The 24,771-nt window shown below is 65.7% G+C and overlaps 10 protein-coding genes across 10 annotated transcripts in view; 2 read left to right on the forward strand and 8 right to left on the reverse strand.

Moving 5' to 3' along the window:
* Positions 1-2,542, reverse strand: part of PFL1_06017 (uncharacterized protein) — a gene marked incomplete at both ends in the record, with an annotated part of 3,681 nt that extends 1,139 nt beyond the window's left edge. The window contains one exon of the mRNA XM_007883555.1: positions 14-2,542. Coding sequence (XP_007881746.1) covers positions 14-2,542 — 2,529 coding nt within the window. The remainder of the gene's footprint in view (positions 1-13) is intronic.
* Positions 2,543-4,026: 1,484 nt separating this feature from the next.
* PFL1_06018 (uncharacterized protein) lies at positions 4,027-7,619 on the reverse strand (the record flags this gene model as incomplete). Its single annotated transcript, XM_007883556.1, has 3 exons — positions 4,027-4,321; positions 4,438-4,796; positions 4,884-7,619. 3 exons carry the CDS (start codon positions 7,617-7,619, stop codon positions 4,027-4,029), a joined length of 3,390 nt encoding a protein of 1,129 aa, XP_007881747.1.
* A 959-nt stretch (positions 7,620-8,578) lies between these two features.
* On the reverse strand, positions 8,579-9,247 carry PFL1_06019 (uncharacterized protein; the record flags this gene model as incomplete). The annotated part of the gene is made up of 2 exons (XM_007883557.1): positions 8,579-8,623; positions 8,705-9,247. The coding sequence occupies 2 exons, from the start codon at positions 9,245-9,247 to the stop codon at positions 8,579-8,581; spliced, it is 588 nt and encodes a 195-aa protein (XP_007881748.1).
* A 1,296-nt stretch (positions 9,248-10,543) lies between these two features.
* On the reverse strand, positions 10,544-11,283 carry PFL1_06020 (uncharacterized protein; the record flags this gene model as incomplete). Its single annotated transcript, XM_007883558.1, has 4 exons — positions 10,544-10,721; positions 10,825-11,064; positions 11,147-11,171; positions 11,256-11,283. The coding sequence occupies 4 exons, from the start codon at positions 11,281-11,283 to the stop codon at positions 10,544-10,546; spliced, it is 471 nt and encodes a 156-aa protein (XP_007881749.1).
* A 91-nt stretch (positions 11,284-11,374) lies between these two features.
* PFL1_06021 (uncharacterized protein) lies at positions 11,375-12,170 on the reverse strand (the record flags this gene model as incomplete). Its single annotated transcript, XM_007883559.1, has 4 exons — positions 11,375-11,443; positions 11,528-11,882; positions 11,976-12,042; positions 12,122-12,170. The coding sequence occupies 4 exons, from the start codon at positions 12,168-12,170 to the stop codon at positions 11,375-11,377; spliced, it is 540 nt and encodes a 179-aa protein (XP_007881750.1).
* Positions 12,171-12,331: 161 nt separating this feature from the next.
* On the reverse strand, positions 12,332-12,579 carry PFL1_06022 (uncharacterized protein; the record flags this gene model as incomplete). The annotated part of the gene is made up of 2 exons (XM_007883560.1): positions 12,332-12,449; positions 12,515-12,579. 2 exons carry the CDS (start codon positions 12,577-12,579, stop codon positions 12,332-12,334), a joined length of 183 nt encoding a protein of 60 aa, XP_007881751.1.
* A 295-nt stretch (positions 12,580-12,874) lies between these two features.
* Positions 12,875-14,324, reverse strand: PFL1_06023 (uncharacterized protein; the record flags this gene model as incomplete). Its single annotated transcript, XM_007883561.1, has 6 exons — positions 12,875-12,957; positions 13,060-13,326; positions 13,439-13,623; positions 13,751-13,909; positions 14,012-14,067; positions 14,166-14,324. 6 exons carry the CDS (start codon positions 14,322-14,324, stop codon positions 12,875-12,877), a joined length of 909 nt encoding a protein of 302 aa, XP_007881752.1.
* Positions 14,325-15,816: 1,492 nt separating this feature from the next.
* On the forward strand, positions 15,817-17,594 carry PFL1_06024 (uncharacterized protein; the record flags this gene model as incomplete). The annotated part of the gene is made up of 4 exons (XM_007883562.1): positions 15,817-15,835; positions 16,026-16,254; positions 16,362-17,184; positions 17,295-17,594. 4 exons carry the CDS (start codon positions 15,817-15,819, stop codon positions 17,592-17,594), a joined length of 1,371 nt encoding a protein of 456 aa, XP_007881753.1.
* A 400-nt stretch (positions 17,595-17,994) lies between these two features.
* PFL1_06025 (uncharacterized protein) lies at positions 17,995-19,956 on the reverse strand (the record flags this gene model as incomplete). The annotated part of the gene is made up of 2 exons (XM_007883563.1): positions 17,995-18,173; positions 18,321-19,956. 2 exons carry the CDS (start codon positions 19,954-19,956, stop codon positions 17,995-17,997), a joined length of 1,815 nt encoding a protein of 604 aa, XP_007881754.1.
* Positions 19,957-22,607: 2,651 nt separating this feature from the next.
* Positions 22,608-23,972, forward strand: PFL1_06026 (uncharacterized protein; the record flags this gene model as incomplete). The annotated part of the gene is made up of 2 exons (XM_007883564.1): positions 22,608-23,105; positions 23,208-23,972. The coding sequence occupies 2 exons, from the start codon at positions 22,608-22,610 to the stop codon at positions 23,970-23,972; spliced, it is 1,263 nt and encodes a 420-aa protein (XP_007881755.1).
* Positions 23,973-24,771: the final 799 nt, after the last annotated feature.

A 24,771-nucleotide genomic window follows, 5' to 3' on the forward strand; every position in this document is an offset into this window, starting at 1 on the left:
AGATCGGGCCCACGCCCGGTCCGCCGCCGCCGTGCGGGATGCTGAACGTCTTGTGCAGGTTGAGGTGCGTCACGTCGGCGCCCATGATGGCCGGGTTGGTGAGCGCCACCTGCGCCTGCAGGTTGGCGCCGTCGAGGTAGACCTGGCCGCCGTTGCGGTGGACAATGTCAAACGCCTCCTGGATGCCCGAAAAGTAGCAACCGGTCGTGGCCGGCTCGGTAATCATCGTAGCCGCCAGCTCGTGCTTGTGCTTCTCGGCCTTGTCGCGCAGGTCGTCGAGGTCGATGCTGCCGTCGGCCTTGGTCTTGACGGCAACGACGCGCATGCCGGCCATGATGGCCGAGGCCGGGTTGGTGCCGTGCGCCGACGTCGGGATCAAGCAGACGTCGCGCTTGCCCTCGCCCTTGCTCTCGAGGTAGGCGCGGATGACCGAAAGGCCGGCAAACTCGCCCTGGGCGCCCGAGTTGGGCTGCAGAGACACGGCGGGGAAGCCAGTCAGCGTGCACAGGTCGCGCTCGAGCTCGCGGATGAGGACGTCGTAGCCCTGCGCCTGCTCCTCGGGCGCAAACGGGTGGATCGAGCCAAACTCGGGCTTCGACAGCAGCATCATGCTCGACGTCGAGTTGAGCTTCATGGTGCACGAGCCCAGCGGGATCATGGCGTGGACCAGCGAGAGGTCCTTGGCCTGCAGCGAGTGGATGTAGCGCAGCATCTGCGTCTCGGAGCGGTGCGCTGAGAAGACGGGCTGGGTGAGGAACTTCGACGTGCGGTCAAAGTTGGGCACGGGCGGCAGGTCCTGCGACGACGACGACGACAACTCGCCCGACGAGGCGGGGCTGGGTGTCGAGATCTTGAGCGTGTCGACCGACGAGGCATCGAGGCCGAGTGCGTGGGCGCGCTGGATGAGGTCCTCGGGCTTAAAGGGCACCTCGCCCGTCTTTGTCTGCTTGAGCGCATAGGCGAAGACGTTGACGACGTCGGTCAGCTCCTCGACCGAGACAGTCTCGTCGAGCGTGATGCCGACGCGCGTGTCCGAGATCCTGCGCAGGTTGATGCCCGCCTGCTTGGCCTCCTGGTGGACGCGGACCGCGCCGACGCCCGCCTTTGCCAGGTCGACGGTGAGCGTGTCAAAGAAGGCGCCGTCGCGGTTGATGACGCGGGCGCCGAGCTCGGTCAGCTCGTGCTTGAGCAGGCGCGTCAGGCCGTGGACCTTGGCCGCGATCCTGCGCAGGCCGTCGGGCCCGTGGTAGACGGCGTACATGGCGCTCATGTTGGCCAGCAGCGCCTGGGCCGTGCAGATGTTGGACGTGGCCTTCTCTCGTCGGATGTGCTGCTCGCGCGTTTGGAGCGCCAGGCGGTAGGCCGGCTGGCCCCTGGCGTCCTTGCTGAGGCCGACGAGGCGGCCGGGGATCTTGCGCTTGATCGAGTCGGTCACCGCGAAAAAGGCGGCATGCGGTCCTCCGTAGCCGGGCGGCACGCCAAAGCGGGCGGCGTTGCCGAGGGCGATGTCGGCACCCCACTCGCCCGGGGGCTTGAGCATGGTGAGGGCGAGAAGGTCGGTGGCGGCGATAACCATGCCTCCGGCCGACTTGACCTCCTTGGCCAGGCCGGCCCAGTCGGTGATGCGGCCGTCGACATCCGGGTACTGGACCAGAACGCCGATGATGTCGTCGCGCGCCACCTGCTCGGGGGGAGGCAGGCGGTGGCCGTCGGGGGTTCGGAGGTCGGTCTGGACGACCTTGATGCCGAAGCCCTTTGCCCTCTGGCGCAGCACGGCGAGCGTCTGGGGCAGGACGCCGCGGTCGACGAGGAACGTCTTGCGCTTGCTGCGGGTCTGGCCGTAGGCGAGGATCATGGCCTCTGCGGCGGCGGTGCCCTCGTCGAGGAGCGAGGCGTTGGCAATGTCGAGGCCGGTGAGGGACTTGACCATGGTCTGGAAGTTGATGAGCGACTCGAGGCGGCCCTGGGAGATCTCGGGCTGGTAGGGCGTGTAGCTCGTGTACCACGCCGGGTTCTCGAGGACGTTTCGCAGGATGACGGGGGGCACGAGGGTGTTTTGGTATCCCATGCCGATGAGGCTCTTGAAGGGCTTGTTCATCTTGGCAATCTCCTCTCCGCGCCTGGCCAGCTCGCTCTCGGAGAGGGGCTTGATGGACTCGGAGTGCGAGGCGTCCTCCTTCAGGCGGACGGGCTGTGGCACCGTGTCGGCGATGAAGTCCTCCATGTTCGAGTAGCCGATGGCCGAGAGCATCTTGTGCAGGTCGCTGTCGCGGGGGCCGAGGTGCCTGGGCTCAAAGGTGTCGAGGGGCGCAAAGAGCGACTTTGCCACGTGGGCCGACCCGAGCTCGGGGGCATTCTCGGTCGAGCTCTGGGTGGCGAGGAGGCGGAGCGAGGCGGGGAGCGGGGAGAAGACGTTGCGGGCGCGGACGGGGCGTGCGACGGCCAGCCTGGAGCTCGATGCGACGGCCGAGCAGAAGCCGCGGGTGGCGCCACCGGTGGCGAGGCGGGTGCGGGCCGCGAGGGATGCGCTGAGCGGCGACATTGCTGCGATGTCGACGGGGGGTTCAGCGCCGGGGAGAAGGAAGTGCAAGGGAGGAGGCGAATGAGCAAAGGAGCAGGAGAGACGAGGCAAAATGCAGGAGAGTCGACCGGCTCTCGATGCACACTACGCAGCCACGGCCGTCAAGGGACAGCAGACGAAGCGGGGGTCAAGAGGGGATGATGAAGAGGATGGGGGGGGGAGAGGAGGGAGGGGGGCGGAAGAGCAAGGAGAGTGTGAAGGTGGTGGTGGTGGAGAGCAAAGGGGTGAGGTGGATGATGGCGAGGTCAACGACGACGGCGAGGCACGCTTGGCACACCAGCGAAGGAGCTGGCAGGCCCGCGTTCGAGGAGCGAGGCGGCTCGTCTGAGCTGGAGCACGGCGGGAACGACGACGACGAGAGCAACAATTCGAGACGGCTGCTCGCGAAGGCTTGGCTGAGGCGGGTGGCAGCGAGAGCGAGAGCGTGGAGCGTCAAGCGGTACGTTCCGCCAGGCCAAGCTCAAAAATTACCTTTAGAGGCAGGTCTCCGCCTCGCCGCTCTGTCGCTGTGGGGTCCGGGCGCCCGCTTCGGAAGTTTGCCGGCGGCGGGTGGGCCCCTGCCCTGCCTCCGGCCTGCCCTGGCTGCCCGCCTGCGCGCGCGGGGGCCTGCCTACCGGTAGATGGGCTGGCGCACCCTGGAGCTGGCCTCGGCCTCGAGGCCATCGTCGACGACGCCACCTGCTACCTGCCTCTTATGGTAACGCCCGACCCACCCCGTCGTCGGTCGATACTGTACGGAAGCCTGTCTTCCTTGCTTTTTGTCGCGACGCCTGCCTGCCATGCCGTCCGCACACGTTACGCACCTCGCCTTGTCCAATCAATCGTCGGCAGGCTGGCCACCATGGGGTCTGGCGTCGAGTCATCCCTCCCTCCGCTCTCGGCTTAGGCCAGGCCCATCACCGCGATATCGCAAGCCTCTCCTGTGGTTTCCACCCCGCACTTGCTCTGATGATGGCGGTGACGACCAAGTTCAGGCGCCGGCTGGGTAATCGTGCGAATCACAGCGCTCGGATTGGACACGAAGCAGGCCGGGAAGGCGCGAGGCCAACGAAGCCGGCGCCCCCGGAGCCTTCGCCGCTTTCAACGCGGCTCACTGACCGTGCCAGGCCAGGCCAGGCCAGGCAGGCCGGGTCAACAAAAAAGTTCGGGGCGCGAAGAAAAAAAAACAAATCCACGGAAAATCGGCTTCGGGCCAGGCCGACATGCGAGGGCGAGCGGGCGGGCGGGCTTCGGTCGGGCTGGCATGCCAGCAGCGCCCACGGGTAGGCAAGCCTTTCACGCCGACGCCGCGGCCGTTTGGTCCGACCGGGGCTGCGCCCTCCTCGTCCGTCCGCTTGGCCCGCGGCCGCTACCGCCATGGGCATGGCATGGCATGGCACCGCATGGCGTGGCATCGCAGAGTAGTAGTGGTCATCTACCGAACCAGCCCCTGTCGCCGACCCGCTTCAGATGCCAAACGAGGGGAACTCGTTGGCCACCCGGCGCAGCTCGTTGTCGCAATCGACGATGCTCACGCTCCGCCCGCCCATCAGCATGTAGGTGGCGTTGCAGACGGCGCTTGCCATCTCGCCGCGCGCTTGGGCAAGCGTCGGCGCCGCCGCGCTCGCAGTCGCAGTCGCACCCGTACCAGCTGCCGCCGCCGCAGCAGCAGCAGCAGGCGACGCGAGAGGCTGCCCGACCCGGCTCGCCACCCACGTCTTGCCGTTGTTGGATCGCGCAAACGTCTCGCGGATGCCGTGCCTGCGCAGGAACGACGAGGGGATGCAGACCGACCAGGGGCCGATCGCGATGCGTGAGCCAGAGTCGTCAGTCTCGATGTCATCGAGGGCGAGCTATCCTGAATTGACCCCACTCACCTTTCAATGACCGACTTGGCGGCCAGGCAGTGGCCCAGCGCACACGCCTCGGTCTCCTCGTCGAGCTTCTGCGCCGTCTCGTCGTGCAGCCGGTTGTGCATCGTCAGCGTCGCCCCGTCGAGGTGCAGGAAGCGCGATGCCCGCTCCTCTTCCCCCGCCAGCCGGGCCTTGTGCGCGCGCTCGTGGTCGTTGAGCATGCGCTGCGCGCGGCGCAGCACCTCCCATGCCGGCGACAGGATGCTCTCGACGCCGGACGCTTGCGTAGAGCCGCTCCTTGACGACTTCAGCGAGGTCGCGGACCGGCGTCGTCGCTGGTTGCGGTCGACGCGCTCAATGATGACGATCGTCAGCAGGCGACGCTGCGGAAAGGAAACGATCAGGAGTGCGTGAATGAGCGGACGGTGTGCGTGTCTCGGTGACCAGGGCGGCGGGAACGCGGCACTCACGCTCGTAAAGGAGACCTCGAGCTCGACAAGATCGTCGTCGTCGTCGACGTCGTCGCCGTCCCTCGCCCCGTCTACGCCCCCGCGCTCGGCCATCTCGGCGGAGAGCGTGTCGTCGCCGCCATGGAGGAAGCACGGAAAGGACTGGAACGGGACCGGCTCCTCGTCGCCCCACCCATCCAGCTCAAAGTCGTGGTGGATCGATGCCAGCTTCTCCTCGGCTTGCAGTCGGGGATTGCCGGCGCCCGCAGCGGGTCCCGGCGTGGTCGACGTCTCGCTCGTCTTGGCTACGGCCTCACCGGCAGGATCGATCGACTGCATCTTGCCGACCCCGCCTCCGGACGCAGCATCTTCCTTGCTGGTTTCGGCAGTCTGTGCCGCGACCGGCGCTGCTGGCTTGGCCTTGAGCGGCTTAGAAGAGTACCATGCCGCAGACGTGACCGAGATCGACGGGAATGCCTTTGTGGACTCGGTCGTCGAGACCGACGGCGACCTCGCCAGGTCCTCGGACTTGCCCCCGTCTTCCTCGTCGATGCTCGCATCGCCGTCGAGGACAGCCCCGCCGCTTGGCTGTAAGACATCGCTGACCGAGCCCACGGACTCGTCGGCATCGCCTCTGCTGCCCTCGACGCCAAAGTCGCGAGCGCGGACTGTAGCCGTGCTGGGCTCGCGTGTCGCTGGGCTCGGTCGAAGACCAGCCACGCCGTCGCCCAGCGCCTCCGCGAGCTCTGCGACGTCAACATCGGGCTGGGTGAGCGACTCACGCCTCTGACTGTCCATGGTCGTGTCTGCGTCGATGTCTGAAGCTCCAGGATCAGGGGCACTCGCGGACGTCGCCGTCGGACTCGCTGCCTCTTGCGCAGATCGGGCTATCCCACCGTCCGTGCTCGTCGCACTGATGCCCAGGCCCAGAGAGGCACCGAGGCCTTTCCAGGCGTTTTCGGCGCCTGTCCACATCTTGCCCGCGTCCTGGATCGGGATGGCGTCGGCAAGGCGTTGCTGCAAGCCCTGAAAAGGTCCAGAAGCTTCCTTGGTCTCGCTGTGGCCGGTGTCGTCGACATGAACTGCAGCCGCGCCGCCAGTGGCGTCCTGCGATGCGGTTCCTCCCGCATCGTCGCTGGCCCCGCCAGCGGCAGCGCTGGCTTCCGATGAGGCGAGACCTGATCCGGCCTGGGCGGTCGTGTCCACCTGCCCTTCGACGGCCTGTTTGGTCGCAGCCGAATGCTCTGGGCTGGCAGGCTCCGAGACCACGCCCCGCTCCGAAGCCACCTCGCTGCTGGCGCCCTTGAAGGTGAGGCCCTTGCCGATGTTTGCAAACATGCCGCCCCAAGCCGACCACTTGCCGGCGTCCTGGAACGAAGAGGGCGTGCTGGAGGCGCTCTCGTCCTTGGCGTTGCCCTTGCCCTTGGGCGAGGCCGAGGGGGCCGTCTTGATCTTGAGCGCCGTCGCCGTCGTCTGCCGACTCTTGCTGCTACGGCTGCTCTTCTTGTCGCGCACGGCGCCCGTGACAGTCTTGCGCTTGCTGTCGCCCACACCCGCCGCCGTCGCTGCTCTTATCAGCGCCCGTTCCCGCTCGAGCCCGGTGAGGTGGCTGATGACCCTTTTCAGGATGTCGACCCGCTCGCTCGCCTCGAGGAAGCGCGGCGTCGAGTCCGACGCGAGTTCCGGCGCCTCGGCAGCGGCGTCCGTGTCGAAGCAGCCGGCGTCCGTGGGTGGCCAGAGGACCAGGGTGTCTGACAGCACGACCAGCTCCTTGCACGGCTGCTGCCGCTGCTGCTGCGTCTGCCGCCGCGGTTGATCAGCGTTGGAGGCCTGGTCGTCGTAGGCGACCGACGGTACGGCATCACCAGCGAGGTGCCTTGAGGCAAAGTCGTTCATCAGGCGGGCCAGCTTGGATCGTGGCGCGCTCGGCACGACAGATATTCCCCCAAGCGACTCGGTGAACATGCTCTGGTCGAGCTCGCGGACGTCGTCAGACGAGGCCTGGACCGACGACTCGAGGTTCCAGCTCCAGGTCCAGACGGAGAAGTAGCGCTCGAGCGCCCTCTCTAGGCTCTTGCGGCCGTTGTCGGCGCGGAGGATGCGCGAGGGCGGTCCGTTGAGGAGGCGCCAGTCTCTCCAGGCGCTGCGGATGCACTCTTCGATCCACTCGTCCGAGAGCCAGGCGTCGTGGTAGTCTCGCGACTCCCTCTTTCGCGATGAGGCGGCTGCGGCGTCGGCGGGCTCGGTAGCGGAGGCGAGTTTGCGGGCCGTGCTGGGGAGGTCTATGCTGGCGTGGATCCAGAGGCCGTGCTGGACCTCGAGGAGGACGAGGCGGCGCTTGCTCGAGTGTACGTTCCAGCACCGGGGCCTGGTCAAGGGAGCGCTGTCTCGACGTCTGGCTCCGTCGGCGCTGTTGCTGTGAGAGCTATCGGTGACCATATTTCCGAACTCGACGAGACCCTTTGCGATGCCAATCTGGCGGAGCATGCGCTCCTGGGTGACGGCGCGCTCCCGAGACGTGTAGAAGAGGATCTGTGCGGCATCGGCGGCGGCATCCTCGGAGCCTGCGCCCTTTGGACGGAGTGCGGGCGCGAATATGGTGAAGTAAGTCAGGGAAGCCGGCTTGTAGGCGGGCGGAGGTGGCGGCGGCGGTGGCTGTGCAGGGACGGTCGACGAGGGGTCGCTGGCATCGGCCGCCGCCGCGTTGGAGGTGGGCGATGGAGCATAAGGATTGAGGACGGCGGGCAGGAACGACATTGGCTTGCCGCCCAGCGAAGGTGGCGCTCGTCGATCAGTGACCCTGAGCGGTCGTGACAAGATGAGTAGATGTGAGGTTGTCGCGACGGTGGTGGAGGGAGGGAGAGGGAGGGAGGGGAGGAGAGAGAAGGAGGGCGCGACCGGACCAGACCAACACCTCGAGCGGCCGAGGGGCGGCCGCCGAAATTGCTTGCATGTGGAGAGGGTCGCACGAGCCAGCCAAAGATCGCCCGCCACCACATGTATATCGCCTCGATACTCGACCACCATCACTGCGGCCCCACAGCGTCGGATCCACACTCTGTCGACCGCCCCACAACGCCCCTCAGAGTGCCATTCATGGCACGACTCCTCTGCCGTTGAAGCAGCCCAGGGGCGCGCCACGCCTTGGGCCCGACCCGGCCGCGCTGATTTTATCTTCCCTGCGACTCAGCCCTCTCCTCCAGGCCACCAAAGCGCCCGTCGAGGCTGACAGCGGGCCAGCTCTCAACTCCCATCATCAGGCAAAGCAGCGCTCCTTACTCGATACCAGCCCTTTTCAGACGAGCACAATGCACCCGCACAAACCGGCTGCCGCGAGACAAGTGGCTTGGATTTGATAGAGTCGGAGACAGGATCACAGCTCGCATCCACCGCTGGAGCCTTCGCCCTGCCGAGCGTCACGCACAGACAGCGCGGCAGCTTGACATCCGAGGGCGGAGAACGATGCTCGACAAGCGCCAATGGCAGAGCCTGGCTGACGGGTGGCCAGACGAGGTGTGGCTCACGGCCGCGAGGGTGCGCGATCCGATGGGGATTGGTGGGGGGATGAGCTGAACGCCAAGCCGATTAAGGTTCCGAGCGAGCGAGACGACTGTCGTCGTGGGAGGGTTGCCCAGAGAGACCGCGCCGTGACGATGCTGCGCCCTACTGAAGGCGACGAGTGCCACGGGCGAGGAGCGAGGAAAAGGTGGCGACCATCACTTGTCCGAGACGGCGCTGACGCTCGACTCGTCGTCGTCCAGCTGGACGAAGGCGACGTCGGAGGGGCGGCAGGGGATGGTTCCGTGCTGACGGAGGAAGTCTTCGTAGCAATCATCGCACACGAAGTGTCGAAGCGCCCTCTCCAGGCGGCGGTTCTTGTCGGTGAGAGCCTCGACCTCCGTCTTGAGGCGGGCCACCTCGTCGTGCGCCGTGGCGAGCGGTGTGGCCGTCTTGACCTGGGCGGGCGTCTGGAGGGCTGTCTTGGCCTGGGCGGGCGTCTGGAGGGCCGTCTTGGCCTGGGCGAGCGCCTGGAGGGCCGTCTTGACCTCAAACTCGGCCACCGCAGCTGTCGTTTTGAGCTTCAGCTCGATCGCCTCGATCGCCATCTTGCCCTTCAAGGCTGCCAGCTCCTTCTCGAGGTGGGTGAGGTTGGTCATGCGCTTGGCGAGGCCAGCCTCGAGCTCGCGGACGCGCTCAGCCTGCAAATCGGCCTGGGCCTTGTCGAGAAAGCCGCCGCGGGCCGCCGTGGTAGCACCGACAACCGTGGGCTTAGACTCCTTTAGGCTCTGGTCGCAGGCAACGAGGATGCAGAGGACGACAAGGCCGATGAGCAGGCCGAGGAGAACTCCCCTCGCGGCTTCCACCACGAAGTCGGATAGCGACATTGCTGCAGGAGGGAGGTGGTGGTGGGCGAAAGATACGACAGAGGAGTCGGCGTGTTAGGAGGCGATGATGGTGCCGGCGATGGGCTGAGGGAACGAAAGGGGGGCGATGCCCAGAAGCGGCGGGGGTCGGCCTGGCCATGGCAGGGTATATGTACCCGCGCGCGCTGGGCAAGAGCACCGCCTCGCGGGGCCAGCGGCGGGCCCGTCAACCAGCCGCCGCCGTGCGTGAAACGCAAGGGCTGCATAGCCTGGCCGGGCGGGGCGTGCGTCTGACTAGACGTACAGCTGTCGCTTGTCCGCCGCAAGACGCAAGCCACCAGCAAGCAACGCGGGAGCGGGGGCGGGGGGCGAGGCGGGGCACGAGTTGGGCCTCAAGAACGGAGGACCAGATCGAGTTTGGAGGGGGACAAGCCGGCTGCTACGCTGTCTGTACGCCCGCGTACGGCGCGGGAGCGTCAGGCTGCGTGCGGTGCGAAGGCAGGTTCAGATGCAGTCAGGTTGCGCCGCTACGCTTACGCACGCCACGCTCTGCCCGACCAGACGGACGCCCAGGTTGTTTGCCTGGCCAGGCCGGCTCGAGCCAGCCAGGCTGCCTGGAACGACCAGCAGCGACCGAGCGAGTCAACGGCGGGCGTGCGTGCGCGTGCGCTGGCTCAAGGGCGACCGTCGGCTTCCAGGCGAGCTACCCGGCCTGCCTGCCTAAGCCACCATCCACGCCCGCATGCATGCATGGTGATGCCTTGCTTGGGCCAGAGTCGAGTCGACGACATCACCTCGCCACGGCTTGAAGGGGGTGGCATCTCAAGCCGGCGCCGACACCTCTCAGCGAGAGAGGAGTCTGTCCGTGGACGCTGACGACGAGATGGCGGACGAGCGGCGGCTGACGAGGCTAGAGCCTGGCCGGTCGAGTCTCGACCCTCCTCGCCATCCCCGAACTGGATGCGCTCGTCGCAGCCCCAACCCCTTCCTGCCTGTCAAGGAGCGTGAGCGGCCCCTTGGGACGGTGCACGGATGCAACGACGACGATGCCCGGCCTAGACCTGCCCGTACGCTTCCTCGGGTGCTTGGGGCGAAGCGTCTAGCTCATCGCCATCCGCATACAGCGACCCGGCCACGTGTCTGTTGCCTCGCCGCGAGCTCCACCGGGCCCGTCATCTCCTTTTTCCTTGGTCTGAACGCTCGATTGTGATTCGCTCTGCTTTGCTTGATGGTGCCGATGAAGAGTCTGTACCGGTCGTCCGACATCATCGCCCGCCTTTGGATCGAAAGTCTCGCGGCGGTCTCCCGGCGCGTCGTTTATGCATCGCCACGCCTCCTCATCATCCTGGCGCGAAGATATCCGACCAAGCCCCCGCCTTCGCCACCGCCCTCCTCGCCATGGTCGTCGCCATGCCTTTCGAGCACGGGTCCGGCATCTTCGAGCCATTCAATCTCGGCCTTGTGGCCGCAGAGGAGGAGTTTGGAGAGCTGCAGCCTGTTCCGAAGGCCGCCCCAGAGAGCCGCGTCAGCACGGCGATCCGCTGTCGTAGGCCTGGATGCCACGATGCGCCATCATGCCTTCGTGACCGCAAACTCACCGCACATCTCGTCTCTGCGGCTCGCTCATGTGCTCCTCGTCGTCGAGGCCACGCAGCAGCTTGACGGCTTTTTGGCGCTCGGCGTGCGACAGGGGCAGCAGACCTCGCCTCTCCTCGACGAGACCGGGATCACCCCGGCCAGGCAGCGCGGCTCGGTAGTCGTCCGGCCTGAGTCCGAGCCACTCGATCCTGCCCAGCTCTTGGTCGCCGAGCGCTGCGTAGAGCTGGCGCTGGTATGTCCTGCTCGATCCAAGGCGCGCCAAGAGCGCATCAGAATCATACCGATCCGGCAGAGCGCGAGGCCGAGGCCGCGTTGACCCACCGCCAGATGTCGATGCCAAATGGATCTGGACGAAAATGCGATGAGAAGTGGTGGTGATCAGTGTCTGAAAATGGCACGGCGGAGGCGGCAGAGTGTCCGCCTCGCTCACCGCCATCGACAAGAGCAAGGACGCGCATCCTGTGGCATCATCGTCGATAGAGCGTAGGATGTCGAGCGATCAGGAGAGATTGCTCGGCTGGGCATGGACCTCAGTTCTCCTTTGCGTGCTTACCAGGGATAGCGTCGAGCGACGACGGCGACGAAGGCGCTGGTGGCATAGTCCGGGTACCCCTTGGCCTGTTGGCGAGCAGCGCTATGGCCGCAAGGAGATGTCAGAAGGTGCAAACGCCTTGCCTCCCTGTCGAGCGGTCTCGACCTCACCGTCACGATGATGCCGTCTCTGAGCGGGCTCGCCGGTCCTCTCTGATCGTCGCAGATTCGCCGAAACGACGCCTCCTTTTCGATGATGAGCATCCACGGCGCCCCAGTCTCGACATCGTACTGCTCCACGCCTTCGGATGGCACCAGCTTTGCGGTTCCCGCTGCGGCAACGTCGCGCCTTCGTCCCGCTGCAGTGAGGTACGAGACCACCACGTTCCCGCTGAACAGGTCACGGGGCGACGCGACGACGCCCAGCTGATGTCGCTCGACCCGCATCGAAACGGCGAGCTGTTCAACGAGACGGTCGACGACCCCTTGCGTGCTGAAGAGCGCCGAATCGCGATAGTAGATGTCGCTATGCGGAGCCAAGGAGAGCGAGGCGACGGTGAGCCTGCCTGACCTCTTTTCCCTTCGCACGCGCGGCGATGGCGAGGAGCCGGGCACTCACCGCTTCGTCACGACGACGCCGCTTCGCAGAGACTCGAGCAGGATCTCGAGGACACGGAAGAGTTGTGCTGCTCTCCGATCATGCGTCAGGGCAGAGCAGGGTGACCTCTGCCTGCATCACAGCGTAGCAGCGGGCTGTCAACTCACCGATCTGCCTCATGCGAGACGGAGACCGCGCCGGAAAGACAAAGGGCATCTCTCTCGTCCGTGGCCCTCTCCTCGGTGCCGCCTGTTCCTCTGCATCGTCGCCATCGTCGTCGTCGGCACTGTGGAAGGCGAGTAGGACTCTTCCCGTCAGCCGGCCCTGCTTCCGTACCTGACGACGCTTGACAGCAGCACGGAGACGAGGCCTTCTGCTCACTGGATGGCGTAGCGGTAGAGGTAGATCTCGACACGCTGTTGCGGCTCCGCCTCGAGGGCCGCAGTGAAGTCCTCGGCGATGCGCCCCAGTGCGCGTATCACTCGCGGCCGCAGTCTGCTCAAGAGGAAGCAGATGCGGCCTTAGCTCGTGTGGATCTTTGGTCCAGCAGCTGCACTTACTCATCGGCGTCCTGGACTGCTCTCTGTCGCTGTTGCACCTGCCGGTGTACTTCGGGCTGGGACATGGCCGAGTCGGGGCGAGGATAGGTGGCGAGGAGTGGAAGGGAAGAAGCAAGCCGGGGCCAGTCGAGCTGGCCGTACTGGCCTGGTCCTCTCGCTGCTGGCGGGTCCGATCAGACTAGTGCTGATCATCTCTCTGCAGCGGCCCTCTGTCTCGGCAGGGCCGAAAACGGACTTCGGATGATCCGAGGCCCTCGACATTTCGGGACTCGTCCGAGCACCCTGGAATGACCAGCAATCGCAACGTTTTCTGGCATTGCCTTTCTATCTGCGGGCTCGGATCCACCTTCTACTGCTCCATCACGACGAGGGGTCGATTTTGAGGCTGAAGTCGACGTGTTTGGTCGACTGGTGGATCGAGCTGGTGCTGATAATGTCGATCGCTGGCGGTTGCAAAACGAGCCCGGGGAAAAGAGACGAGGGGCTGGTGAGCTGCGGGACTCGGCCAGAATGCTGCCCGGCCGTCATCAGCGGCCGTCACTCACAGTTGTCGACGTGGCCGCCTTCTGCGACGTTATCGACGTCGATGCCGCCGCTGCTCTCGAGGAGGAACTTGTGCGTGCTGCCGTGGTCGGCCCGCAGCTTCTTGGCGCAAGCGATGAGGTCGTCGCCGACGAGATTGTCGAGCATGACGACGTCGGCGCCCGCCTCGATGGCCTCAACCGCCTCGGCGTGCGACTGCACCTCGACGTCGATGCGGAGGGAGAAGCCGCAAACGGATCGCGCCGCCTTGACGGCATTGCTGACCGAACCTGTGTCGACGCACGCAACGACAGAGAGGAGGCAGGAATGGGTCAACCCTCTCGGCCGCTCCGCCGGTCTTGGCGTTCCGTGCCTAACGAAGGCTCGCTCGAGTCGACTCACCGGTGCTCCAGATGTGGTTGTCCTTGAGCATGACCATGCTGCTCAGGTCGTAGCGGTGCATGTCAACGCCGCCGACAATCATGCCGTACTTTTCCACATCGCGGAAGCCTGGCGTCGTCTTGCGCGTGCCGGCGACAATGCCCTTGAAGCCGGCCTGGCGCGCCTTGTCCGAGAACTTGCGCGAGCTGCGGAGCGGATCGGCAGGAGTGAGCCACAGACCAAAGCGTCTCCGGATCAGCAACACGTGATCAGAACGTCTGGCATCGTAGCGGGACGGGGCGGGCGTCTCCATCCGCGACATGCGCAACTCACGCAGTGGCAATGCCGGAGCACCTCGCCAGCGTGTTGAGGGCGACGCGCTCGCCGAGAAGGATCTTGCGCGAGGGTCCGCGGACCTCTGCGACCGCCACTTTGACCTTCTTGCCATCTGACGAGGAGAGGTAGTCGCCCTCCTTGTACTTCCACTCGACGCTGCGGAAAGGGGGCATCAAGCAATCGTCGAGGCGTCGAGGCGAGCGGGCGTGAGCAGAATGGCAAACCAGACAAATCACTCTGATCGGTGCGTCGACTCACGTGCATTCGAGCTGCTTGAAGACCTCGTCAAAGAACGGCACGCCCGCCAGCACGCCCTGCACAGTGTGGAAGGGTGAGAGAGGCAGGAGGGACACGGAAGGCGAGCTTGAGCACGACGGCTGCTGAGCGACGAGAGCACGCGGTGCCGACTCACCTCGCTCTTGCACCAGAGGGTGGCGCGTTTGGTGTCCTCTCCGACGACGTATCCGCCCCAGTCAAACGAGGGGCAGTCCTCCTTGAGCCACTCTGCGATCTTGCCCTTCCACGAAGGCGGGAGGAGATGGGCGTAGCTGTGGGTCTGCGTGGCGGCCATCGTGGCAAGTCGACGTGAGCTTTGTTGCGTGGGCGGTGGCGGTGGGGACGACGGCGATGGTATCGACGACAAGGGCGAGAGAGAGAGAGTAGTGTGTGCAGGGGAGTGGAAGAAAGGTGCAGACTGCGGGGTGCAGCGCCAGATGTCGGGTGAGCCGGCGTGGGCCAGGGTCCGGTGGAGCCCGAGCGTAGGTGGTGGGGTCCGCTGGCCCGCCGGAAGCCTGGAGTTAGCGGGCAGCGGCGGTCGATGGCGGCGGCTAACCCGGCCGGCAAGAGCGCAGCCCAGGGCGCTGCCAGACGGAGGCTCGGCCAATTTGGGCAGGTGCGCCCGTCACCGCTGTGCCTGAGCCAAGCAGGTGGAGGCAGGCAGGTAGGACCGGCCAGGCGGCGGCAGAACCCAACACCGCCTCGCCTCGGCGCGTCCGTGGGCCCTGCAGCAGGCTGGGCTGGGCTGGGCTAGGCAGCAGCAGGTTAGCCCGCCCTGCCGCGACCCGGGCCAGCCGCTCGGAAGCAAAGAAGATCGACCAACACCTGCCGGCCCTGGCCTGGCCTGCTGCCTGGCTGCCTGCAGGGCTGCTGTTGGCTTGCTTGCTTGTCGTGGCCAGAAGCAGCGTGCCCCTGTCGCCGCCATCGCCTCGTCCCCCCGCCCGCCGCTTGCTCGCCTTGATTGCCTGCTAGCGTGCGCTTGTTCCGAAACAGGCAGGCTGCACCCCAGTTCGCTTGATGCTCAAGCTCAGGCTGCTGGCCAGGAGCTCAGGGGGCCGGTCAAAGGTTGAGGCGGTCGACGAGGTGCGCGAGCAAGGGAGGCCCTGGGATCTACGCTGCAGCTGGATGCCATCACCGTACCGTACCTTGCGGTGCGATGCGTGCACAGCCTGACCTGGACTGGCGTTGCCTCCGGCCATCGACTTCTTCCGACCCAGCCCAAACGCTGGGCAAAAGGCAGAGCCAGAGCTTCGGGGGACGGCCCCTCGACCGCGGGCTCTGGTGCTCCGCCTCGAGGGCGACAGGTGCCCAAGTCGCTGGCGTGCGGAGCTGGAGCTGGGTGGCGGTGAGGCATCGGAGCTTGAGCTTGCTGCACCTCGACGGTGGCCTCCCAGCGGGGGCAGCGCAGACATACAGATCAGAGGCGGAGCCAAGCTTGCTTGCTTGCTTGCCTGCTTGCTTGCTTGCGAGCACGCCGCCCCCCATAGCCCCTCCAAACTCTACCCTCCCTCGATAAAAGCCGCGAGGGAGAGCGACAAGGTCGCCGGCCTCATCCCTCCACGTCGCCGCCCCCTTCGTCCTGCCCCTGCTTCCCGCTTCACCACCACCGCCATTGCTGCTCGATCTCTCGTATACCTGCCACGACGCCAAAGCCAGACTCGCGATACCAGCCCCGACTTCGGCAAGACCTCTACTTTTGATCAGGACCGCTACCGCATCCCCGGATCCACTGCTTTCCAGCCGCTGCTTTGCCCTCCTGCCCTGCAAGGCCGGCACTGACCGACACCATGCCCCACCTCCTACAGAGTGAGTAGCGGCGAGGCGGCCCGCCTTGCTCGCATCGAATTCCTTCGCCACAGCTTTCGGCTGAAGCGTACCGACGCCCGCGCACCAGGGCGTCCGAGGAGCTGGCATTCTTACCTCGCAATTGCCCTCGTCGTCGCCGCCTGCTCCTTTTTCCTCCTGCCTCGCATCGATCGCCGCTTCGTCGGAATAGACCTCAAGAACAAGTTCAGCGATAGGCACGACGCCGCTCCGCCGCCAGCTCCGCCCAGCGCTGCCACCACCAGTGCAGCCCCTTCGACCCAGCCTAGCAGCAGTGCCGATGTCGCTGCCCCTGCTGCATCGGCTCCTAGCCAGCCGCAGCAGGCCGCCATGGACGAGGGCGAAGTCGAGGACGAGGAAGATCAGCAGGCGCTCGTTGTCCCCAAGGTCCACGGAGCATAGTGAGTCGGACGCGAATCTGCCATTGTGGGGAGCAGGCGACGACCTTGTCGCTGACCAGGCGTGCAACGCGACGTCGATCTCCGCGCCGTCTCGAACCTGCCGCCAGCTTCGCCAACTGGGGCATCTACGCCCGCAACTACAAGCCCCAGCAGGTGCCGTGCGCCAACCTCAGCCACGTCTTCTACGCTTTCGCCGACGTCGACCCGGCGACGGGCGCGGTGTTGCTGACCGACGCCTGGGCCGACGAGCAGATCCACTACGACGGCGACTCGTGGAACGACGCCGGCACCAACCTCTACGGCAACTTCAAGCAGTTCCTCCTGCTCAAGAAGAAATTCCGCCACCTCAAGCTGCTCCTTTCAATCGGCGGCTGGACGTTTGCGCCCCACTTTGCCCCCATGGCCAAGAGTGCCACGAGGCGCGCCAAGTTTGTCTCGAGCGCCATCGAGATCCTCGAAAACTCGGGGCTCGACGGCATCGACATCGACTGGGAGTACCCCGCCGATGACGGCCAGGCGCAGAACTTTGTCTCGCTGCTCAAGGAGCTGCGCGCTGGCCTGACGGCGCACCAGGCCAAGAAGAAGGAGTCGAACCCGTACCTGCTCACCATCGCCGCCCCCTGCGGCGAGGATCACTACAAGATCCTGCGGATCGGCGAGATGGACCGCTACCTCGACTTCTGGAACCTGATGGCCTACGACTTTGCCGGCAGCTGGAGCGCCACGGCGGGCCACCAGGCCAACCTGTTTGGCCCGGCGCCCTCGGTGCGGACGGCGGTCAACTACTACGTCGAGAAGAACGCCCCGCCCCACAAGCTCGTCCTCGGCATGCCCCTCTACGGCCGATGCTTCCAGAACACCGACGGGCCGGGCAAGCCGTTTTCGGGCGTGGGCCAGGGGTCGTGGGAGGCGGGCAACTACGACTACAAGGTGGGTTCTTGGCCGTGCTGCCGCCGTGCGGGGACATGCCGTTGACATTCGCCCTCTCTTTTTCTGTCTCTCTCTCTCTCTCTCTGTCTTTCTGCTCGCCGTCGTCGCAGAACCTGCCGCTCAAGGGGGCCGTGGAAAAGTACGATGGGACGCTGGGCGCGTCGTGGTCGTACGACTCGGGCAAGCGCGAGTTCGTCACGTACGACACTCCGCGGATGGCGCGGCGCAAGTGCCTCTACATCAGCCGCAAGCGCCTGCGCGGTGCCATGTGGTGGGAGCTGAGCGGCGATGGCCAGGGCGACCGGTCGCTCGTGTCGATCGTGGCAAAGGAGCTGGGCAACCTCGACCAGACCCTCAACCACCTCTCGTTCCCCGGCAGCAAGTGGGACAATGTCCGAAAGGGCATCTAGACTCGCCTCATCCTGCCTCCTTGCTTCTTGCTGCTTGCTTTTCGATTCTTGACGGATGGACGGACGGATGGATGGCGACGATTCGGCTTCTACTACTGATGATGATGACGGACGTTTGACTAGCCCCATGGAACGACCCCTTAATGATGCACGGCTGCCCCTCTTTTTTCGCAACGATTTTCGGACTTCTTTTCCGCGCGCTCTGTCCTGCGACTGAGCCGGGCCGAGGCCAGCTGAGCCGTCGAGCGGCACTGCGGACCTCGACACGATGCGGCGCTTCCTTGCGAGCATCCACATGCAAAGTCGTGCACGCACGCACGCACGTCTCGAAACAAAGAACGACAGCAAAGATGCAGGATTGCCGATGTGGTGGAGGGAGAAGAGAGAGAGGGGGGGATGACTAGGCGGCAGCAGAGGCGGTAGCGGCGCCGAGAGCCGAGCTGGCGAGGATCATTTCGAGGGATCCGCGGACCTGCATCAGGTCGCGCTGCAACCGGATCTCGTCGGATACTTTGGCCCAGATCCGCCCAAAAAGCTCGTCGACCAGCGGCGATTGACCCAGGACCGAGGCGTACGTGTCTGCGGCATCCACCATCATCGTGGTCGTCGAAAGCAAGCAAGCAGGGAGGGAAGGGACGACGCGCGTCAGTGCTTCAACTCTCGTGCGGCGGATAATAGAACGGGTGGCTCATTGTCTGTCCGTGTGGGCCGGCCGACGATGCTCACCAACAACCACGTTGAGGGTGTCGCAGACGAGGTCCGTGTAGGCCGGGTTGGCGGCGTGCTTGAGGAGGAAGCGCAGCAGCGGCTCGAGCGTCACGTCGTCGCGACCCGCCACGGCGCGGCGGAGCCCCTCTGCGCCGCCCTTTGGCGAGCGGTGGATGAGCTCGAGGAGCAGTCCGAACGTCACGCTCGGCTGGACGCCCTTGCGCAGCGCGGCGTCGAGCGCGTCCGAGTACCGGAACGCCTTGAGCAGCTTGTCGTAGTCGGCCAGCTTGCGCTTCCGCACGCTCTCGACGCGGAAGTCGTCCTGCGCCGACCGCAACGCCGGCTGCGCGGCACCCGCTCGCCCCTTGGCCGATGCCGCTCCACCACCGCCCGCGCCCGCGCCACCGATGCCAACCTGGCCCGCCATAAAGTACTCGTAGGCGCCGGCGTTCATGGCGGCGCGCTCCATTTCGCGCTGCTCGACCTCGGACGCCTTGACGTCGCGCTTGCGGATGCACAGGGTGCCGTCGGCCATGCCCGTGGCGATGTGGCTCTCGTCGGGGCTCACGGCGAGCGACAACACGGCGGCCGGGTAGCGCATCGTGTGCGTCACCTTCCAATCGTCTGCCGGGTTGTAGACCTTGACCAGCTGGTCGAGACCCGCCGAGAGGACGCGCATGCCGCCAAGGCCGCCGGTGGCGGTCGTGTCGGCGCCCGAGTGCACCGAGAGGGCGAGCGAGGTGATGGTCTTTTGGTGGTTGGAGATCGAGGCCATGCAGCGTCCGCCCATCATGAGGTCCCACACCTTCATCTGCGGGCCGCCGGCGCTGAGGGCCACGCCTCCGCCGCCGGTCGGGTAGATGAGGACGTCCTCGACGGGAGCGCCGTGGTCCATGGCCATGGCCTGTCCGCCGGACTCGGCCATGCGCGCGTCCCAGAGGCGTACAGTGGTGTCGTAGGAGCCCGTGAGCATGAGCGAGGGGTTGTCGGACGAGACGACGCCAGAGCGGACGTAGTCGTCGTGGCCCTCAAAGGTGCGTAGGCACTTTTGCTCTGGCATGTCCCACAGGCGGACGGTGCGGTCGTCGGAGGCGGTGAGGATCTGAGTCGAATTTGGCGAGAAGCGGGAGACGTGCACGGGGTTCGAGTGGCCGCGGAGGGTTCGGAGGATCATGCGCGAGTTTACGTCAAAGACCTGGACGAGGCCCGAGTCGTCTCCTGCGACCATGAGCCTGCCGTCGGAGCGGAAGCTCGCGCTGCGCGCCACGTCCGAGAAGCGGGATACCGTCTTTACGACGCGCGAGGTGCGCATGCTGTAGATCTGGACGCGGGTGCCCGTCGTCACTGCAAACTTTTGGCGTGCGCTGGCCGAGGCGGGCTGCGACGACGTGGCCGAGGATGTGAGGGCTGCGCTGCGCGACGAGGATGGTGCGTCGAGGGCGTGCTGATCATCGTCGAGGGCGGCGTCGGCCGAGGAGGAGTCGATGGTGGAAAAGGTGGAAACGTTTGGGACAAAGTGGATCGAGGTGACGGGCGCAAACTCCTTTACAAAGACGGGCGAGCGGAACTTGCGCCAGTAGTGCGACTCGCCGGACCTGCTGGAGGATGCGCGAGCGTTGGTGTTTGCCACGGGACGCAGTTTCTGGAAGTCCATCGCGACGATGGGGCGGGCGGTCGGCCACAGAGTCGATGGGGGTGGTGATGTAGGGCCGAACAGGGATCCGGAGCTGTTGGGGTGATGGCGAGCAGAAGACTCGAGTTGGCGGCAGGCCGATCAGAGGGGCGCGCGCGTGAGTTGCTGTGGAGCGTGTGTGCCTTTAGGTAGGATGGTGATGGGTATGTCGGCCGAGGAGCAGTCCAAGAGGCAAAGAACGAGGGTCGGCGAGGGCGAGAGTGGTAGAGTAATCTTAATGGTCGCGGTCGAGATGGAAGTCGAAGCCAAGGACGGCGCCAACCCCCCACGCAGACAGCGGCCTCGGAAGAAAAAAAGTTTCGGAGGCGGCGGTCGTGTGGAGAGCCCAAAGCAGGGTCCTTCCTGCCGCTGTCGGCCAGTCAGCCAAGCAAGCCAAGCAAGCAAGGGAGGGCGCCCACATTCTCGCCCGATACAATCAAGTCCGGGGCGCGTCACCCAGCCGCCAACGCGCGACGACCACCACGGCCCACCTCTTCCTTCCCGCCGCCATCGACCGCTCCTCTGCGCTGCCACCGCTCGACGCTCGGGATGGGCCGTGACTGCCTATGCACGGGCACGACTGCCCCCGATGCCACAGCTACATAGTCCATACCCTGGCCGTCGCGCTGCTATCGGGCTCAAAGAGCGGTAGAACCACTGGCAGCGCGCCAGCTTGACCTATCCCATCCCACGGCCCAGGCACCCCTCGTTCCCAACGCCAGCGACGAGCCTGGCTCATCCTCCCTTTGCTCGCTGTCGGCTCCTCGCTGCTCATCCTGCTTGCCCACACAGCACAGTCTTCAGGGGCCCTTGAAGAAGACGCTGGCCAAGCGGCCATCCATCACCCGCGCCGGCCGCTCCGCTCTTCGACGATTGCGTCGCCGGACTAAACGAGGATCGACAGTCCGACAGACGATGGCCAGCCAAGGGATGCACCCGAAGGATCCTTCAAAGTCGCTGCTCCGACTCGCTTCACCTCTTGCCGGGAGGAGAGCTGGGCTAGCCTAGCGAGCCTCCTGCCCCTGACCCGCAATGTTGCTGCCAGAGGCTGGCTGGCTGGCTGGCTGGCTGGCTGGCTTGCCTTGCTTGCTTGCTTCTCTGCGCGTTTCCCGAGGCAGGGGCGGCGTCCATCCCCCTGCACTACCGCCGTCAAGCCTGTTCATCAAGCAGCAACTAGTCACCGGTAAGCAGCAACAGCAGGCGTTGTATGATCAGCGTTCAGATCGTGATGGCTACTCGCCCCACACACTCGAGTGACCAGCCGGTAGAGCGAGGCGTATGCAGCGCGCGCTGACTGCTCGAGCCGTGGACCTGGGCCGACGACGAGGCAAGGCAGTCAAGAGATAGGCCGACGCAGAGCGAGCCGATGCACGATGCCTGCCAAGCCAACAGGAGCGCAGCGCCCAGCCAGCCTGGTACCGCCTCGGCTGCATGCCCACGCACGCCGTCGATCCTTTTCATCTGGCCCAGCATTCTCCGCCGCTCAAGCACCGCGCGCCCCGCCTCAGCCCGCGCTGCCGGCCCAGCCTGCCTCATGAATTCTTCTTCTCCCGGGCCTGCCTTGCTTGCTTGCTCGCTGCCTCTCGAGCCGGTCTTTGCTGCCGCTTGCCGGTCGTCGCCGCCACCGACGCCCGCATGGATGACGCTCCGCTCTGCTCTGTTGGCCTTGCGGCCACATGCCATTGTCGCTGTCCCATGCCAGCTGCCCTCTGGCTCGCCGGCCGCCGGTATGCTGCCACATGAAGCACCACGTAACTCTAGCGCTGGCGTGGCCTGACGATGACGATGGCGACCATGATGGCGATGATCACCTCGAACGCCACCGCCGGCGATCAGCGTCACGACAAACTCCAACCGATGGAAGCCATGACAGCGCTGGGAATGCCCACATGCCTCCCAAACAGAGCTTGCACACCGTGGGGCGCTCTCTTTGCTCGACACTGGGCGTGCCAACCCCGCTCCAGCAATCGCTAGGGGGAGGCACCTGATACAGAAGCTTTCGAGGACGCGAGGCGATCGCGGCGACAAAGACTGGCAGCGACAGAAGAGGCTTTGCGAGAACCATGGAAGGTCCAGCAGGAACGGCGGGGTTCTCAAGCTGCCTGCTTGCCTGTTTTGCTCGACACGAGGTGCGCTGCTGCAGCCAGCGACCTGGTGGTCACACGAAGCGAGCGCGAGCTAGCGAGCCAGCTGAGCCCCTTCGCCGCCTGGCCCCTGAGCCAACGACGCCGCTCCATGCTGCCCCATCCCTTGGTCCGTCGTGGTCGTCAGCGTCCTCGCCGTCGCTGCCGCCATCACCACCATCATCACCATCTGCCGCTCCGTCCCCTCCCCTATCCCTCCAGCCAAAAGCCCCCTCCCCTAATAATACTGCCCCTCCCTCCCCTCTATCGACCCGCGACTCACCCTGATACCGCCATACGGCCGCACACGCTCTCTTGCCTTTCATTTGCCTCGCTCCGACTCTCTCGACGCTCCCTAACCAGCTCGACTCGAACCCGATCCGATATCGACCCGTTTCTGCTGATTTCGGCACACAGCAGACAGCATCTCACGCGACAGTCCTCGGCTTTCTCCTCTCCTCGTGTCGCCATCGCCTTGCCTTGTCTCGCCCCCTCCTTGCCATCGCGCCAATGAAGATCTCGACCGTATCGCCGCTGGCGCTGCCGGCGCTGCTGCTGGCGCTCGCCGCGTTCTCTTCGGCCGAGGCCAAGAAGAAGGTGCTCATCTACTCTTACACCGAGGGCTTCCGCCACTATAGCATCCCCACGGCCGTCAAGACAATCCGCTCGCTTGGCAAGAACAACACTCCGGGATGGGACTCGGTGCACTCCGAGGACCCGACCGACTTCAACAAGGACGGCTACCTGGACCAGTTTGACGCCCTCGTCTTTGTCAGCGTCAGCGGCAAGGCGCTCTCCACCAAGGGCGCGGCCAACATGCGCAAGTACATCGAGGCCGGCGGCGGCTACATGGGCATCCACGAGGCGTGCGACGCCCTCGACGACCACGCGTGGTACGGCAGGCTGGTGGGCGCCTACTTTGACTACCACCCGGAAATCTGCCACGCCACCCTCAACGTCGAGGACCGCTCCCACCCCTCGGTCGCCCACCTGGGCAAGACGTGGAAGGTGAGTGCACGCCGACGCGGCTCGACGCGATCACGGCCCTCCCCGCCGGTGGCGCTTGGACCGCTGCTGACGGATTTTCCCGCACGCCTTTGCATACCGCAGGTGTACGACGAGATGTACAACTTCCGCTCGAACCCGCGAGACTACGGCAAGCAGCTGGTGCTGTCGGCCGACGAGAGCAGCTACCCGGACCCGGTGACGTCCAAGGCGGACCGGGCGGCGCTGCAGGGCTCGCCACATCCGATCGCGTGGTACAAGGAGGGGGGCCAGCTCGACTACAACCCGCACGTCAAGGTGGGCGGCGGCACGGATCCCAAGAAAAAGGACCGCAAGAAGCACGTCGAGGGCAAGGGCGGCGACGGCCGCTCGTTCTACACGGCGCTGGGCCACACCAACGCGTCTTGGAGGGACTCTGACTTCCAGGGCCACATCCTGGGCGCGCTGCGCTGGGTGCTCGAGTCGCCGACGCTGAGGAGCTCCAGCCCAGATGCCGACTCGAGCCGGCCGGGGTCCAAGTACGACGGCGACAGCAGCAGCAGCAGCGACGACGGCGATGGCAGCGACTCGGACGACGACGGCGGTGCCAGCGTGTCGAGCAGCAACGCCAACGTTGGTGTCGATGCCGGCGACTCAAGCGACACGGCATCGCTCCAGCTGCTGAGCGGCAGTGGGGATGCTGAGCCCACTTCCATTGTCGTCAACGGCCACCGGGTGCCGTACTCGAGTGGCAATGTGCACGCGGCGTCGTCGCCGTCGTCTTCGGCAGCGTCGCCTCCGCTGGCCGCCGCCGGTGCGCTGCAGCGCTGGACGTCGACGGCCGTGACGCTGGCGGTGGGTGCGCTGGCGTGCGGCGTGGTGGCGCTCTGACATCTCGGCCCGGCCCTCTTTGCACCTTCGACTTCCACTGCATGCCAGCTGCTGCTGCCCGCCGCCGTCGTTAACGGCGCAAGGCGGCAAGGAGGCCTCGAGCGCGCGCGTCAGCACTTGCCTGACAGGCAAGCAAGGCCCTTCTGCGCCGGTCGCGGGGGTCTGTCCGCCTCGGCCTCGAAGCATGCCCCTTTGAGCTGGGCTCGCCCTTTTTCTTGCTCTTTTGCTGCCCTTTGTCGCTCTTTGCCTTTTTGCCTTTGCGTGCTGGATCCGTTCTGTTCTCTGCTCTGCTCTGCTCTGCTCCCGTTGTACTTGTGTCTCGCTTTGCCCTGCTTTGCTCTGCTCGTAATACCAGCCGCCCTTGCCGACACTCTAGTCTCGCTGACATCGAGCAAGGTGATTGAGTGCCCTGAGCGTGCGGCAGTGGACGCAGCGCCGTTGTCGTCGTCGTCGTCTTGGGAAGACGAGGGGTGAATGGAGTCGATGACTGGCTTTGAATATCCTAGTGCTCGACGGGCAGAGGAGGGCGGCTTGGTGCGGCAGGCGGGCGGGCGTTGGCCCACGGCGCTGCGACGAAGGCGGGGGCCGCTTGGGCCCGGCCAGGGCCTGCCCAGCCCATGCAGCTGTTGTGTTGGCTTCCCCCGCTCCTTCCTCCCCCCCGCGCCTTCGCCATTCCTCTCTCATTTCCACGTCCCCACCACCTCGACGCCCCTTCTTACTCTCTCTCTCTCTCTCTCTCTCTCCGTTCTTTCGTCCGCCTCTTCTTCTCTACTCCACCCGCGTGGCACGACGGACGAAC

The sequence above is a fragment of the Pseudozyma flocculosa genome (genome assembly GCF_000417875.1).
Source record: "Pseudozyma flocculosa PF-1 unplaced genomic scaffold scaffold00023, whole genome shotgun sequence".
Lineage (NCBI taxonomy): Eukaryota > Fungi > Basidiomycota > Ustilaginomycetes > Ustilaginales > Ustilaginaceae > Pseudozyma > Pseudozyma flocculosa.